This window comes from Sabethes cyaneus, chromosome 2, assembly GCF_943734655.1.
Source record: "Sabethes cyaneus chromosome 2, idSabCyanKW18_F2, whole genome shotgun sequence".
NCBI lineage: Eukaryota > Metazoa > Arthropoda > Insecta > Diptera > Culicidae > Sabethes > Sabethes cyaneus.
In genome coordinates, this window is record NC_071354.1 from 21463497 (window position 1) to 21481876 (window position 18380).

General features: G+C 40.8%; 1 protein-coding gene across 4 annotated transcripts in view; it reads left to right on the top strand.

Annotated features, from left to right (window-relative positions):
- LOC128738589 (protein groucho-like) overlaps nucleotides 1-18380 on the top strand; it is a 94223-nt gene that overhangs the window by 39177 nt on the left and 36666 nt on the right. For all 4 annotated transcript variants that reach the window (XM_053833840.1, XM_053833839.1, XM_053833841.1 and 1 more), the window contains 3 exons: nucleotides 4953-5050; nucleotides 5857-5920; nucleotides 15351-15395. In XM_053833840.1, the coding sequence (XP_053689815.1) occupies nucleotides 4953-5050; nucleotides 5857-5920; nucleotides 15351-15395 (207 nt within the window). The remainder of the gene's footprint in view (nucleotides 1-4952; nucleotides 5051-5856; nucleotides 5921-15350; nucleotides 15396-18380) is intronic.

Here is an 18380-nt window from a genome sequence, read left to right on the forward strand (position 1 = left end):
GGGGTCCCAATTCATCATAGAAAAAATTTTTGTCTCCAAAAACACCCACATGCCAAATTTGGTTCCATTTGCTTGATTAGTTCTCGAGTTATGAGTAAATTTGTGTTTCGTTTGTATAGGAGCCCTCCTCTTAAAGTGAGGGAGGGGTCCTAACTCACCATAGAAAATATTCTTGCCCTCGAAAACCTTCACATGCCAAATTTGGTTCCATTTGCTTGGTTAGTTCTCGAGTTATGAGGAAATTTGTATTTCATTTGTATGGAAGCCCCCCTCTTAAAGGTGAGAGGAGTCCTAATTCCCCTTCTAAAGAGGGGAGGGGTCTCAATTTACCATAGAATAAATTCTGGTCGCCAAAAACACCCACTTGCCAAATTTTGTTCTATTCGCTTGATTAGTTCTCGAGTTATGCAGAAATTTGTGTTTCATTTGTATGGGAGCCCCCCCCTCTTAGTGGGGGGAGGCGTCTCTAACCATCACTAAAGCCTTTCCTGGCCCCAAAAATTTCTACATGCAAATTTTCACGCTGATTGGTTTAGTAGTTTTTGATTCTATAAGGACAGACAGACAGACAGACAGAAATCCATTTTTATATATAAGATTTATTCAGTTCAAAAAACGATCTCGATTTTGTGAACATAAGTGACATGCATCTCCAAAATCGAATTCCTACTGTACTTTAAAAACGTTCTAGCTGTTGGTTGAAATACCAACAGAGAGCTTTTAAGGGGATTTAAGTGATGCGGAATGTTTCGAAGTTCCAATCGATGATATCTGAAAAATTTAGCAGTTCTGATTCTGGGAGAATCTTAGACGAAAAATGGAACATTTGGGGTTTTTGTTGTTGCTGAAAGTGATGATAACATCGCAAGTAAAATCTTATCTTTAATCATAATTTTAGACGTTTCTGACTAGTCAGATGTCAAAGCCTTATAGGGTGGGTTATTTGAAACGGAGGTGCCTATGGTGCGTTCCTTTTCAATGCCTGCTTGATTGTATCGCCTCGCAGCTTGTGCGCGAAACATGCAAAACATCGTGCGGAATCTCATCATAATAGTGGTATTTTTTAGCATCCTTTTCGCAAGTACCATGACTTAAAAGAATCATGACTATAATCTAAAAAACCAAAGTCCTGACGATACATTCCGATGGAATTTGAGCTTCTGATTGATGAACTTTCTCAGCCAACTGTCAGTGTACGTACAGGACAATTTTGTTTTCGGAATGGACATTGTGTTATCGTCCAGGCGTTTTTCTGTATTCCGCTCTACATTTTTTACTATACACTCGAGTCGCTTTTCACGCGAACGATACATCCCGCGTAAATCAAAACTTTGTGGATTTCAACACTACGCGAAAAAATAGACGTTTTGAGCACATCCGCGTAAATTCCGAAAATCGCATAAAAAACGGGTAAATTCCGAAATTCGCGTAAAAAACCGCATAAATTCCGAAATTCGCATAAAAATAGTCGCGTAAAAAACAAACCGCGTAAAAAGCGACTTCAGTGTATATCACTATAGAGTAGGTGAACTACTTATATTATCCGTGCTTAAGTGTCGTTGTTTTCACCCTTTTTTCCTTATATGCTTTTTACTACTTTTCAACCAATCTCGTTCTCTGGAACCGGGAAGAGCAGAGACTAGTAATTATTTGACCCTGGATAAGAGGTTTAATTCACATCTCGATCCTGTATCATTTTCAGAACTTGTCCTGGCAAGAGACTTCTTGATCGGCAAGGCAGAGTTCAGCACTAAGGGGGAGGGTGTGTATGTGTGTAAGTGCGTACGTTTTTCCTCACTATTTGGCATCGCCACCCAAGCAACAATGAGAGTTTTATTGTACTCTTATGGTGGTTTTCATGACCAACATTGGTCTTAAATGCCATCATAAGAGTGTAATAAAATCCAAATTGTTACTTGGGCAATCTCGTTCTGAGAACCAGGTAGTAGAGTAAGTTAAAATTTACACATGGACAAGTGTGGCTTCATTACGCACCTCGAGCCAGTACCACCCTTATAAGTTTTCCTGCTAAGAGGCTTCATCAGTGTTGCGAAGCCCACACTCGTGTGGTCGAATTTTCTCACACACGCGTACTCGTTCTAACGAACATGCCAGCATAAGCACCCTTTTAGTATTCTCGTTCTTATTTATTCATGGACTGCGACGAGTTTTTGGCGAATGTGCATTTAGCGGTCGTCGCTCTCGCTCGCCGTTACAGCCCGAGCAGCTGATGCCGATCACTCGCGAGGGCTCGCGCTCCCATCCGTGTGTAGAGTTCGACATCGGACCGAAAATTGAAGTCCGGGTTCCAGCCCGGTCTGGTTGAAAATCGGCACGAACTTTGTTATTCCGACTAGAAAGACTAAAAATCCGGTCCGATTTGGCTCTGTTTAGGTTCCGGAACCGGAACAGAGCCAAATCGGACCGGAATGAAGTCGGAATAACAAAGTTCGTGCCGATTTTTAACCGGACCGGACTTCAATTTTTGTTCCGATGTCGAACACTATCCGTATGTAGGTAGAATCGAGGACGTAAGATGAAGAAGAAAAGCAAAAGTAATGAAAACTCTGCATCCCAGTGTGCCGGTAGCCTTCACGGACAACGAGTTGTTGAGTCGTGAGCGGGTTATGCAGAAAGACACTACGAAGCTGTGCGTTCATTAGCCTGTGCAGGTAGCAGAATGTCTGCACACAACAACGGCGGCTGTTTGTCGTACGTTTGCGTCAATGACGTCAATTGACTGGTTGGAATTGGACGTTAGGTGGGCACCCATTTAGAAATAACGAGAATTTCGTTCTTCTTCTACAATGCACAAGTGGATCCTCGACTGTTTCTGAAAACTGGAAATGCTTTTGGTTTGGTTTTTCTTTTCTGGGATTTAATGGTGAACGTTGACGATACTTTTTATTGACACAGCACATCCTTTAGACATGGACCCACATGCAAATAAAATAAATACAGAAATGAATAAATATCTCAAATTTCATTTGTTTTTCAATCACAAAAAAAAAAATGTTTAGATCGAGTGTGTAAACAAATAAAGCAAACAATCTCATGTTCCAGAGGTCATTGCACCGACCTAGAAAAAAAAACGAATCCAATCACAAATGCACCAACAGTCGATCCTTTCGGCCGACGTCAACCGACGGCCTCGTATCGCATTAGAATCGGATCGCTTTGCTCCTTTCGCATGTCTGACAGCCATTCGACTGCACCGAACGGCTCTAGCTGGCTAGCTAACTAGCTAGCTGGCTAACTTGCAACACGAATCGAGCAATCAGTAAACAAATTCGCTACAGCAAAACCGTCTGCTGCCGGTGCTGCTGCTGCTGCTGCCATTTATATTTAACGCAGCAAAGCAGTCAAGCCAAGTGCATGCATATGAAGCGTCATGAGAGAGAGACCCATGCGTGGACTACCGCCCGCGGTCAGAACTGCATAAGCAGCAAACAAGCAAGCAAGCAAGCAACGACTGCTCTCGGTGTCCCGGTGGAGAATGGTATCACGGGACACGGGGGACACTGGAACAACGAGGTGTAAGGAAATTAAATTACTGCAGCACCGTTAGCGAGTAATTTTCTGCATTTGTTGCAAGTTATTCGTCGGTTGTGCCTTCCAGGCAGGCAGGCAAGCAGCGACTGATGCATTCGTTGTCGGTTGGATTGCTTTTTCCTGCCAAACCCACTGAAGGGTTTTGTGCACTTTGTAGTCCTCTGTCTCTGCGGCAACGAATTCTACGGCTTGTCGAGTTACGCAGAGACTCGAACGGAATGCTGAGACTTTTTATAATTAGAATGTAATCCATTAATTCCATTCCTGCCCGGATTATCCCATACATCTCCAATCGGGAAAAAAAGCTGCAAACATAGTCAGGCTCTTCCCCCAGCGATTAATTATGCCTTTCAAAAGAATCGCCAATCACTTATGTGCTCATCATCGGCCCAAAGCGGATGTATCATTTTAACCACCTGGGACCCGGTGAGAAATGCAATGCAAAAACCAAAAAAAAATGGCATGAGGCCAACCGACGGCGGCGGCGACGGCGGCCGTAGAAGGCAGAAATGAATTACCGGGGGGGAGCTGACGAAAAAAAAATACCCCGGGTACTGACGCTTACTGGCCTGCCAAAAGCCCCCACCCATTAAAACCAACGGTCGGCAAATTGCGCACAAATCATAAACTGTATAATTGCACCGATCGTAAATGGGGAGTCGGTTTTCCACCGCGTACCACCTTCTGCTCCTCATCCTTCTCTTGGCTGCCTGCCTGCCTCTCCGGCATGACAGCTCGGCCGCTGCTGATGAGCGGATGTATCAACTTTTATTTTTCGGCTTGGGGAAAGGTATTTCACGCGAATAAAAGCGTAAATCGTGTGGGCTGTTGTGCGGTTCGCCGGTTGGCGGTTGTTGGAGTGAAGCAAATTTATTTATAAACATTTATAAGATAATTAAGTGTAAAGCCTCATTTGGACTGCTCCGCGCTTCGCCTCCTTCCGAATCGGGTTTTTTTTCTCTGTTCGAGGTGTATTCTGTTGTTGCTTCGGATGAAATCTTCTGTCGGAGGAGCAGAAGGACGGGGACGCTCCGCCAGGCGAACAAACAAAGTCGAGTGAGATGGCCATCAAATTGATTGCACGCGTAAATAAATTATTGAGCAAATATTTGGAGAACACTCATCATCGTTCGGGTAAAGTGGGTTAGCGTGAGTTGCTGCTGCTGCCGCTTAATGTACCGTTGCGACATAGTTCTTGTAGTAATCGAGAATTGTGGCACAAAAACAAAAACTTTTCAGCTGACGGTTGGACTAAATGTTCGGAATGGAATCGATTTTTTCGTCCTGCCCAGGCATTCTCACATCATACAACCACACCAGTAGACGACTAATTGAATTCCACAGTTTCCCCTACACAACCTTATTGATTTTTTTCTTCTTCTTCTCTCTCTTAATTACAGGGCCCGCCACAGACCACGCAGCCGTTCAAATTCACAATCACTGAAAGTTGTGATCGGATAAAGGAAGAGTTCAACTTTCTACAAGCACAATATCACAAGTAATTAAATTTCTGATTTCGCTGCTACGTAGGCTGCCGGAAAATAAATCCAATTTACCACACCCTCCTTCACACGGGAATGAGCAAAAAAAAATTTGCTGCAAAAAAAAGTTTTCTCGATCCCATCCATCATCGTCGGTTCGGAAACTTCACGAGGCTTTGGTCACGGGGAAAGGAATTCGTCATTTTTTCGCTCGTTTTTTTTCTCGGCCGGTTTGTTTCATTCCCGACATTTACTCGCCCACTTCTGTTGGAAGTGGGTGGTTTTTGATTTAAACCTCCATTCCACTCCGCGAGCGCGAGCACGTTTCGCCGAAAATTGACAGCCAAACACCACCACCGTCAGTCACACCGCACCGCACCGCCGCGCCGCCGTCATTTCCACCCGGTGGCTGTGTAATTGATTTCGCGAAGTTTACCCTCTTTGTTCGGATTCGTTTTCCCGCTCCCCTAGTACCATCACTTCCTTCCGTCCGACCGACCGACCGACCAAACCAGAACCGACCGGAAGGGCCCGGGAAAAGTTCTCTGTCCACAATCGCGCTGTTTTCCGGCAGCCATATTGCGCTCGGAGGGTGGGGTCGCTACCGCCCCGCCGCCATCCGCACTCCGATGCGAATCGGTGGAATCGAAACATTCGCTAACATTTTTTTCCTATTCAATTCTTTTCCTTTCTATTTTTTACCACCCACCTGCCTGTCTGCCTGCGCTGCAATCGCCTGCTGCCCGAATCGCCGGAACGCTTCGATCGAACTCGAAAACCGCGCGCCACACACACTCGAACACAAAAAATCTCGACACAACAGTTTAAAAATGGAATGCGAAAAATTAGCGCAGGACAAAACGGAAATGCAGCGGCACTATGTGATGGTAAGTTTGTTTCTTTTTTTTTCTCGGTATTTTTATTTAGCTTTTTTCCTGTTTTCCGTATAACGAAGCAATTAATAATGGTTTTTGTGATTTTTCCATTCGGTCGAACTGCCCTGCTGGACTGGACTGGTTGGAAATATCAAAACATTAGTTTTGTTCTACAACTAGACATTTTTTTACGTAATTATTTCATTTATTTTACCGAATTTCCATCAATATTGATGGAATTGAAAGAGTGTCCTAAAAAAAGAAATTGCTAGTTATGGCAAATTTTGTTGAGCACCCCAAAGGGGGTTAAAAATGCGCGCCCCCTTAACGCTAGACTGGGTCCCGGTGCAAATCGCAAATATTATCATCCAAATCATCATGGCTCTGGGGCCGCGGCCGGTCAGTCGGCCATTCGCCTGTGAACGTTTACTGCCGTTCAGCAGACTGGAAAAAAAATCAGGCAGCAGAAAAAAAAACAAAAATGCCAAAGCTGAAATTGTAAATTAATTGGTTCAATTTCCCGGCTCTATGATGATGATTAGTAGTTTGCAATTCATTACCCCGAAAGGGTTGGTCTGCTGCTGCGAACATCGGACTCGGAGTCGGAAACTTTAATCCGACGCTCATTGATTTGATTACAGGGGTTTTGGATGAAATTACGTCTTGTTAAGGTGAAAAATCGTGAATGTGAACAATTAAACTCTGTTTGGAGTAGCAAAATGAAAACATTAAAAACTAAAAAAAGCATGCTTGAAACTAAAATAAAGTCAATTATGCCTTGATTGGATAGAACGGCTCGGGTAACCAAATGATGCCAACATTCACTTTAGACGATTAAAACAGGCACATTAAAGTGACGGTTAAATGAGCCGGCGATTGCTCAAAAGTGATAAAAAGGGCAATTTAAGGTGAGGTAAAATTCGTTTCATGATAGGTTTGGAATGGCCCTGGAAAGGCTTAGAAAATCCTAATGAAGAATCTATTAAAAGTAGCTCAGTTTAGCCGAAACGGTTGATTGAAAGAAACTGATTGAGAAAAACATAAAAACGACTCAAAAAACTGCAAACAAACTGAAGGGAAAGTTAGCTTCAAACATCTTAAAATGTAGGTTTAATGTTAAAGTAGTCGCCATTGAATTTTTGTATTGGATTTCAAAGCAATTTTTATGCTCAAAATAATGATTCTTTTCATGAAAATGTATTCATTGTGTTCTAATGGACGGAAAGATTGCACCGATTATAGTATTATAAACAGAATTTTTATTAGGAGTATAAAAATTGCTTTTGAAGTGTGAAACTTTAATGACGAACACTTGAACCGTTAAAGGACTAAACGTTAAATGGTCAGTTAAATGAAATTATAATTGTGGAGAGTAAATTAACTTAAAACTACGAAAAAGTGTGCAGAAATAACTGAGAAATAGCTTTAGGCGGTTCAAAAATGAAAGGAAGGAAAATAAAGAATGCACTGAAACGGTTGAAATAAGTAAAATAAAAACTGAGCTAAAACTATAACGGCCAAGAAAGGTTAAAATCAGATATAATAACGATTCGAAACCAAAATAAAACTAAGGCAGTTACAATAATGAAGCAAATAAGGAAATCATAGATTTGTTAGAAAGGATTGGCTTTAAACCTGACTAACCGTTTACTCACTGCAAAGATCGAAAATAATGAGTCGTATGGCTCCGTCGGCTCATCAGAGGTACCTCAAGGTGGCAAATTCGGACCACTGCCATTTCTATATTTTTCAACGATGTCTGTTTTGTTATCCCGCCAGGATGTAGGCTACCATATTGTTTCTTGCGACACGATCCATAGCAGACTGTATTGAACTGCAAAGATATCTCGACGATTTGTTTAAATGGTGCTCCTATAATTAGCTGATCCTCAGTATAAGTAAATGCTACGTAATCTCCTTCACACTAAGAAAAACTTCCATTCTATGGGACTACACTTTCTGGCCACTCGCTTGCAAGAGTATCATCTTTTAAGGATCTTGAGGTTTGTTGGACTCTTGCCGGTCCTTTAGAGATCACTACCGAGATAGAAGCCTTGGTTGCATCACCAGAATTGACAAAGAGTTCACTGACCCACTCCCTTGTTCGCTCTGTTATGGAAGCTTCAGCGGCAATTTGGAGCCCTTGGCAGAACGCAAAGCCTTGGGTGTAAACTTGATCTTGACTCTTGATCCTGCTTTATCGACAGACTTCGCAGCCGATTATTAGAGTACAGGACAATTACGGGGCTTGTGCAACGATCTTACTGACTCTAGCAGCATCGTCCAGCCTAGATTCGAACATACGATGACTGGCTTGTCAGACCAGCATCGTACCTCAAAGCTAACTGACTGGCTGTCTATGAATGTGCTACAATTTAAAAAAGGCTGAAGAACTGTAATCTGTCCAACTAGGTCAGTGGTTCCCAGATACAGGCATGGCGCTGGCCAAATCAGATGAATCTCACGGAAGCCACGGGCCGCTTTGGCCCGCTCACATCAAAATGTGCTAAAGCAGTCTCAACTATCATTTCCCAAGAATCACCATAATATCATACCGGAAAGCATTTATCAGCTTTTTATCCTGATTTTGTCAGTCCAAAAATTTTGTTTAACTTTTGTGCTTTTAAACATGATTTTAAAACCTTTTTAGTCTGCATGAGCCTATTCTGATTCCCTGGGGAGAGTTTTTGAATGAAATGATGCTCTTTTTGCGCGTAATTCGGGATCGAAATTAGGTTTTTTTATAGCAAAAGTTCTACAATTCCTAAACAAGCAAAGATAGAGGTGTACTATATTCAGCAATGATGTGTATTTTCACTATTTGTACAACTTTGTAAAACATGTAAAAGTCATACAACAACTACAAAAATAGCTAAAATAGAACAACTGCTTTTAACGATTTTTCATATTTGAGAAATAGGATTTTTCTATCTTTGCTAAAGAGATAGAAGGTTACTGTCTACAGCAAAATTTCTTTTAATAATATGCTATAAAATTTTGCAGAACAATCAAAATTTGAATTCCGCTAGACGATAGAACTTTTAATTTCATCAAACTCTTACAAAGGTTCCATTAACTTTAAACCACTCGAAACTCCAATTCGCACCAAAAAAGGTTCTGGAGTCTGGACTAGTGTGCTGTACCCGGTTAATTAGATTGCGTTGAGCTTTCGGTTGATCAATTGAGGGTCAAAATTTAATTTAAGCAGAAGTTTTCGAGATTGCATAGTCTTAAGTCTGGAATTTTGAAAAAAATTGCCCCATTTTGTCAGCCTAAAATTCAACATGGGGCTGACAAAACCGGAACATTGCTGTAATAGTAATAATACTGATGAACTGACATGACACATAGAAGAAAATCCGTGATAAATCATCGTCCTACACATTTTGCTTGCACACTAGCACCCGCTGTAAGGCATGCTGCGGAGTAGCTTATATTTGTAGGGTTCTATACTGTAGGGTTTTAACATTTGTATGGTTTTATATTAAAAACTTGAAGCAACACTCGAGCGCTGCGGTATGGCCATATTGCGAAAACATGCTTTTTTTAAAAAATGAGTGATTTTTGCATGAACGATGGAATATGAGTCTTCTTGTCTGTGGCAATAATGACTACTCAAACTATACTTTTCGCTAGGTTAATGTATGAAGCAAAAGCAAAGCAAAGCCTAGGTGCTACGTTCCGTTATCGAAACTTGACCTTCTGTTTTTTATACGACAGACTTCGCAGCCAGCTGTTAGAGTGCAGGACAATTGCAGGGCCAGTTGCTACGATCCTATTGACTCTAACAGCCTCTCCCAGTCGGGGTTCGAACATACGACGACTGGCTTATTAGGCCAGTGTCATACCTCGGAACCAACTGGGAGGCTAAATGTATGAAGCACCATGAACTTAATATCAGACTCCCTGTTACAGAACTGAGCGGTGGTGTAATTGGAAGCGCACTCGACCGGCAATCGAGAATTGTGGGTTGACTTGTGTCTCACCTGTTCAATTGATAATGTTCATAGTCGGTATATCATACTTTCTAGTTTATTCTAGATTTTGTTCTTCACGACAACATAGGTATATTCCTCCCAGAATAATAATAGCAAAAATATTTGCATTTTAGGCGTTTTCATCCCAAGTTTAATCATCAAAAGCGGGTGGGTTCAGTCCCGGCGTAGTGGTTAGCATTCACGCCTCTCACGCCGTGGACCCGGGTTCAAATCCCAACCCCGCAGAAGTCACGAATGACCCAAAAACTGATTAAAGTGACTATAATCTAAATAAAAAAAGATCATCAAAAGCAGATCTATTCGTGTTTGTTACGTTATAGTTCTTCACACGAAAACCTATCAAAAGAGAGAGGAAATCGAAAGGAATTGTTCTTGTACCGTTTTTCAGTATCCATCGAATTTTTTAAACTTCCACTTCCCACGAAAGAAGTTTTAACACTCCGCATTCTCATATTTCGAGAGTTTTAGGCTACAGAGCCCACAGACAATTAATTTGATGTAAACATTTTTTAGTTAAGTTTTTTTTGCGTCGTGACTCGAACCTATCCGAAACGGGAGTGGTTAAAAACTTTTAAAAAATTTGCAAAAATATAAAATAAGATTTCACCAATAAAGAATTTATATATTACTTATATTTATATATTATTTATATTTATATAAATAGCTAATTAGAGTAGAAGTAAGTATAGGGTAAACGCACCATTAGTGGTGGAAACTTAAATTATTCCATTATTTTTGCAGATTTTGGTACAAGTTAGATACTTATCAAATAACACTGTTACTGGTAGTTCGATACTTACCAAACTTGTACCAAAATATGCAAAAATAATGGAATAATTCAAGTTTCCACCACTACTGGTACTACCACCACTAATGGTGCGTCTACCCTAGAACGATAATCCCTGCTTTAAATGGATGAAATGAAACAAAAGAAATGAATTAATAAAAATGTAACAAAGTGAAATTTGAAACCAAATAACATATTGAATCGATGAATCAAGAATAAAATTAAAACCAGGCAAATTAGTAAATTAATAAAAAAAAATTAGCTTATAGTGGTAAAAATGACTTAAAGTTGCTGCAAAAAGACTAATGCAAAAGAAATTAGTATTAATAATTATCACATTAGAGCAGTGATGGCCAAACTGTGCCCAGCGGGCCGCATGCGACTCTTGGCCATGCGATATGGCCCTTGCGGCCCGCGGACTGGTTTGATGGATAGTGGACGGAAACTATAGGTTGAATTTATTACTGTCAGAAGTCATTTCGGGCCGCAGATCTATTGAGCAGATTTGATTTATTTCGCATTATGCTTATACCGTGGCCACCACTGCATTACAGCGTTCAAAAGAACATAAATATAATGCAAAAATTTACGTAAAATTACTACATGAAAAGTAAACTGATTGAATACAGCATCAGATCGGTTTTGGCACATGCGTTTCGCACGTTTGCGGCACAAATTTGTAGTACTAAACCTAAGCTTCAAGGTAAAGCAGAAGATTTCATGTCTCCATCGTATTGGCTTGTGAAGTTAAAGAGAAATAAAGCGTAAATATGCTATAACTTTGCAAGGAATGGTCCTAGAGATTTGCGATCTTTAGTAAAAATATGTGTTTTGAGAGCTCAGATAATTGCCTTGAACAGTGCTTTAGTGTACAATGCAACCAACAAGAATTAAGTATCAAAAACTAACTCTTGGGGAACTTTAAAAAAAGCTCCATAATTCTTCCCCCGATAGGGATAGAAATTTCATTTCTTCAGCAAAGTTGCTTGCTTTTACAATTTCTACAACTTTACCGAAGAAACCACAGCTCTAACACAAAAAGTTAGTTTTTCGCTTTTAATCGTAGGCCATAACTAACTTCAAATTCAAGTAGATTGGGGTTTTGGTTCGTCAATCCATAAAAATTAGAAGACACCATGTTTTCCTCTTCACGCCAACGTTTCCAACCCAGTCTGGAGAGTCTTCTCCAGGGCTTCTTGAAAGAAAGTAGAAAGCCGCTTTCCAAATTTGACCTTTTGTTCGCATTCAACAGATTTCACAACCTATTTTTAGAGTATATAACAATTGCGAGGTTAGTCTTACGATTCTATTGACTCTTGCAGCCTCTGCCAGACGAGATTCAAACACACGACAAGGTTATTCGAACAATGACGCTCCTCTTAAGGCAAACTGGGTGGGAGGCTGCAATATGCATTGATCGAAGGTTTTATCGATGTTAGCTCTTAGGGAAGACTACAGAGCTCAAGACTGGGCACAGTAGATGGCTCGCATATACACAGCAAAAGACCATACTACTAACGCCATCTCTTATCTCAAGGGAGTTACTACAGGATGAATTCGAATTTGGCAACAAATGCGTGTCGCCTATGATGCCAAAATCGAGACCCATTTTTGGTATGAAAAAACCCGATTTAATCCACCTAGTGGCGAAAGGAACCTTTGTTATACGGTCTTTGTTATTCATCTATTGGTTAACGTTGCGTAGTGCGTTGGTTTACATAAAATTGTTGGAAATTGAATAAGTTTACACAATTTGAACGAAATAGCAGCACTTATAAATTTTGATAGATCCTTTTTTCATGAAATTACTGAGTAAGCGTAAGTTGGTTGTTATTAATTTGAGTAAGTGCAAGTAAAAGCAAGTTGTAAGAGAAAATATTATTCTTTAACATATACATTGCGTAGTAAAGGTTTAGTTTATAGGTTTTTGAACTATGCATAAATTCCTGTAATGCCATTCTTTTTGATTGTCATCAATAAAGTTTTCGGTTCCTCGGTTCATCAGTAAAGTTCGGTTACTCACGCTGTTGCATTTTGTACAACACGTGTAGGTTTTTGAATGCCATATTGTTATAAAGGTACAAATCGCTGTTTAACTAACGTATATTCTTCAATTACCTTGTTATGAGCAAAATGTCATAATTATTCAATGCATTAATACTTTAAATTGTTGAGAAAATAGATCAGCATAAACTGACACCACAGAAACGAAGCAATCAGCATGTGAGATGTACCGCAATTGACCCCAACTGGAATTTTCTCCCGTTTCTTCATATGGAGAAATGGTGACTGTATGCAGCGAAACTATCAGCAAATGTAAAATGTTTAAAATGTATCTGTTGGTAGTCGAGTAATTCGGAGTCAAAATTAAGGTATTGTTTATAATCAAAGTTCTACAGTACCTAAACAAACAAACATAGAGGTATACTATATTCAGCAAAGTTGTGTATTTTCTTTATTTGTACAATTTTGTAATACGTGAAAAAGTCATACAACAATTGCAAAAAGAGCTAAAATAGAAAATACTGATTTTACAAATTCATATACAATAAATAAGATTTTTCTATCTTCGCTGAATAGATAGAAGGTTACTGTATTCAACAAAATTTCTTGTAATAATATGTTCTAAAACTTTGCAGAACACATCAATATGTTATATTGAAACTGAAGAAAAATAATTTTTTTATTTCACTTTTAGGGGGATTAATCAAAATTTAAATTCTACCAGACGATAGAGCTTTCAATTTCAAGAAATTCTTACGAAGGTTCCATAAATATAAAACCAAGTTTTCCCAGTCAAAACTCGCATAGTTTTAGAGCGCATGTCTATTTTTGGCTTTGGGGCATTGTGCGCGCGAGTAACCGTGTTACAAAAGTTGGCGCGAGTGTTGGAGGGTTAATATCTTTTGATCGGCAAAACCGATTCTTCTGAAATTTTGCAGATATATTTGCAGCATTAAAACCTCTAATTTGATGCCAAAATAATTCAAACTAGATAAACTATCTTAGATGAAATCGTTATAAATTATTGTAAATTTTCATGTGTTGTTTTCAATTGCTCATAACTTTCAAATTAAACGTCCAATCAAAAAACAAATCAATAGTGATCTATTAGGCTATGTTACCTTTCAAATGAGACTAAAAGCGCCTGAATCGGTTTAGCCATTTCTAAGAAACAGGCGATAATTATTACCTTGTTAAAACAGGTTTTTTAAGCATAACTTTTAAACTACTCGTTTGTTTTCAATAAAATTTATCCGAAAAATTTAGCCTTAACAAGAGCTTTAATTCGATACTAAGATCGTTGAAATCGGTCATTTGGTTCCGGAGAAAATCGTGTCACGTAATTTTCACATTTTTGCTTATAACTTTCAAACGAAAAGTCGGACCACGAAACAATTCAATAGTGATATACTAGACAATAATACCTTTCAAACAAAAGTAATAGCGAACAAATCCGTTCAGCCATCTCCGAGAAACAGGCGATAGAAAAGTTGCGCCCCGCACATACATACACACATACACACACACACACACAGACATTGCTCAGTTCGTCGAACCCTGTCGATTGGTATATGTGGCTCGGCCCTCCGGGCCTCGGATCAATTTCGTGTTTTTCGACCAATTCCTAAACCTTTGTTATAGTATAACAAAGGTAAAAATGAATATAAGTGCGTTAGAAATTGACTAAATGTTATTAATCAACGATTGCAACCTTTTTATGTTTACAAAGTCCGCCTAGAGCTATCCGTGCGGTGCAAGTAAGTTTTTGGCGACTTGCGGTAAGACGTAGTCCTACGGCAATAAAAATATTGTTTGAAACATTCTATAACCGCAAACTTTTTTTCATGAGTACACTTAGAGCAATATTTTTTCGTCATTTAAAGTATGTATGCGGTAACTGACTGATATTTAAGCATATTTTTGGAATTAAAATATTTTTTGGTGCCAAAAACGGATACTTTTGTTGCCAAAGGCGTTTCGAGGCATGCCAAAATCGAACCATGCTAAAATCAAACCATGCCAAATTCGAAATCACACTGTATTGTGTTTGCGATTGCAACCATATGAAAGAATGTATGCGTGTGATGTTGATGTATGATGTATGATCTAATGATATCAGTGTGGAAGTGATGTTAGAATGATGGCACATCAACAAACAAACACTTGCCATCGTCGTCCCTGGAGGGCTTTCTAAACCTGTCCGTAGAATTTTGACAGAATACCCAGTCTTGAGTTCTGTAGTCTTCGCTTTTAGACAAAAACGATTAGAACTGTGTAAGTGGCTAACACAATATATCTTGGGAAAAAACAGTTGAGAAGCTTTGAAGAAGTTCCAAATCAAGATCGAAACGTTGATGTGAAAAGTAAAACATAGCCTCTTCTAATATTAATTGATTGAATGGTCCAAATCCCAATAATAATTATACTTTCATAGCAGATTTCTTTCAGTGAAAAAAAAATTAAGGAAACTTTCTTCCAGATATTATTTGATCTTATTTGATGAGAAATTCTGAGAAGCTCTTTGGTTCAAATTGTTCGACAATTTTACAAAATCCTCAAATCCTCACTTGTTCTTGAAGTCTGTTCAACAAATAAAATGTTGATTTACATTATTGTCAAATCACTAATTTATCTATCTATTGTTTCCTTACAGTACTACGAGATGTCCTACGGCCTAAATGTGGAAATGCACAAACAAGTATGTATTATTTTTGTTTTCGGTAATTTGATCACGATTTTTAAAGAGTGATATGTTTGTTGGTCTTAGTTAGACTTTATGACGATTATTATTACGCCATTACTCGGACTACAACCAAGCTTTAGTCGATAACAACGAAACCATTCACAAGGACGAATATTGTTCGCTACGTGACACATATTAACAAGTGAACAATTACGATTTAACTTGGAATGCTTGGAAAGCATTATCCTAGTTTCAATCCCGTTAAACTTCCCATTTCGGATGGCTCGTCTTTGCCGCATTTGGTGAACCCATTTCGGCGTGATTATAAACTCTCCTAATCATTCATTATTCGCATCCTGATCTTTGTCACTCTAGGTAGGACCTTGCTCGGCCTCGGAAGGAACACCCACCGACGACCGGTGTGTGTTGCGTTCCAAAATTCGTCCACCCGGCGAAATCTGTTTTCGCTCCGGTGAACAATCGCCGGCCGGTTCCGCCCCACATGCCGCCCGGTCCGGTAGCGATATGGTGTTCTACAGAACCGAGAGAACCGATTCGCTTCGGTGAGTGCATTCACCGCTGCAGTTGTTCCGGTCGGTGGCCCGGAGGGCGGTCGGCGGTCTCACTAAGTTATAACATAATTATCGTTGTGTTAAATCGCATTAAACCAACATAATAGGTATTTTGAATGTTGCCTTCTTACCGGTGCGGTGGCCACAACTGGAACGGAGAGGAGTCCACCTTTCTGAAGCGCTGATTCTAAGCAAACTCTAGTCAGGGTGTTCTAGGAGAAGGTTAATTCTTGCTTGTGTGGTGGACTTGCTTAAGGATTGTAGTTTCTCGACGTCAGTCGCACACACCCTGCGCGTTCTCGATTGCCGCATGCAGATTGCAATCGCACAATGTTGCTTCTGTAATGCAGCTCCTAGCTTCTGAATGTTACGTGTGTAGTGAACAATTTACGGTGTGGGTCGCCGGGTGGAGGAGGCGATGGTGAGGGGGTGGTAACTTGTTTGCCACATTGCTTCGGATGGTGGAACTTGGCGCGCGGCTATGATGCACCGGAGCGAGGTGTTTATTGGTCTGAAGTCTGTTATTACACCGCACGTAACATGTATATGTTAGGTACTTGCAGTGTGGCAACATCTGTAATTCCCGGCTGCTTAGCTACTAGGCAGTGCAAGGCAAAGGTGACTTGCGCTTTGTTACTACTAAGTATTCTGTTAACTGTCAAGCAGTTGGTTGTGCTTGTTTTATTCTGTTGGGAAATTCGTGCTTGACGATGTTGTATTTTCCTAATTAAGACCCACGGTGACAGGTGAGTTGGTCTTGTTCAATTCACGGTCTGTCACTGTTTGCCGTGGTTCGGTTCGACACAATCCGGTGCAACTTTAATCGCCTTACTACACGCCTTGTTGTCGGCGCCGGTCGGCTTTGTCTCCGACACCGTACGTGTCTGTCTGTGCCAACCTTAGCCGCCGGCGGGTGGCCGGGCGGGGTGACGCGGCCAAACAACTGCCACGAACGACCGAACGGTGCAATTGATCCGTGGGCACCGCTAGGGTATCGCGCTCTAATTTGTAAACTAATCTCCGTACCATTTTTCCCCATCGTTCGCATTACACACTGCGCTTCGGTGCACTTTGGGTTCAGAGGGGCTGGTCGTGCCCAGTCAGTGGTCACTTCGTGGGGTAATTAGAGAACCGGTTTTCCACGGACTGCAGCTGGGCGTAATTCGATATTTCCGATTGAATTGTACATATTTATCTAATTAGTTTTTTTTTCGTGTGTTCCTTTTCAATCCGAGTGCCTTGTGCTCGTCGAACTGCAAAATACAAACTGTTGAAGCAGCTTGTTAGTAGCGTACGTACACATTTGGATTGCTAACAAGGCGTAACATAATAGGAAACAAGAAATCGATTGCCTGTAGCTAGTATATTGTACTTGAAAAAAACTGCCCCAATCCACCTAAAGGTTTGAACTGCCTGTCGATTTTGTATTCTTTGATCCGAAGAAGACCAAACCGAAAAAAGGAAGCTTTTGATAGTTGTATTTTTTTCATGTAAAAAATAACATAGCAATACAATGTAAGCTTGGCTTGCCGGGGTGGCCTTGCTCAAAGTCCGGTTAGGTACCGCAATACATTGGGGCCATCAGGCCTTCGGTGAACCGTGGAATAGCGTGCCTACGCTTCATTCTGTTTTTTTTTTCGTTAGCTGTACTACTCTGCCCAAGTCACATTTCTACAACGAGTAATGACGACTTAATTAGTGCTGGGAAATTGTTGTTCACTCGCTGAGTGATTCCATCGAGCACCGACCGTCCGACCGGGGGTCGCGCCTAATCGGTAAACAACCCACCGCAAACATAATTATGTGCCCGATTATATATGCCGAGCAGAGATTAATGTGAAAATAATCTGTTCCACATGCAATTGAATGCACTCGTTGCGCGTACCGCCGGTCTGCCTGCCTGCACCAGCTGGAAACTTTCCGGGCACAGCGAGCGAGCGAGCGAACGCGTACATCCATCAAACTACTAGTTCTCAGCGTGAAAGCGGCGCGATACAGAATCTGCAACAATGTGGAGCAAACCGGAGTGCAAGCCGATCTGCGGCATTCTGCATACTCATGCATACACACGTGGGATGTCAATAATTAGCTCAACCAGCTTCGCCGACACTTCTTGCTGGTTTTCCGCTAACCGCAACGAGAAACGAGAACGAACAGAGCGTTTCGAGAGGTAATAGCAACGCGGTTGGTTGCGATGGGGTCGGGCGGGCATCAACCGTGCTGCCATCAGCCAGGCGTGAATGCCGGCTGTCGCGGTTTCCCGGTTTTCCCGGTTCTCGAATACGCGTAGTACGTGGCGGTGAATAATTCATGATCATCTTTATTTATGAACGCGAGTCGTCTTCGCAGCAGCAGCAGCAGCAGGAGTTCCAAGACGACCCGTAAAGGAAAGAAGGAGGACAACGGGGGTAACAACCGGGATCGTACT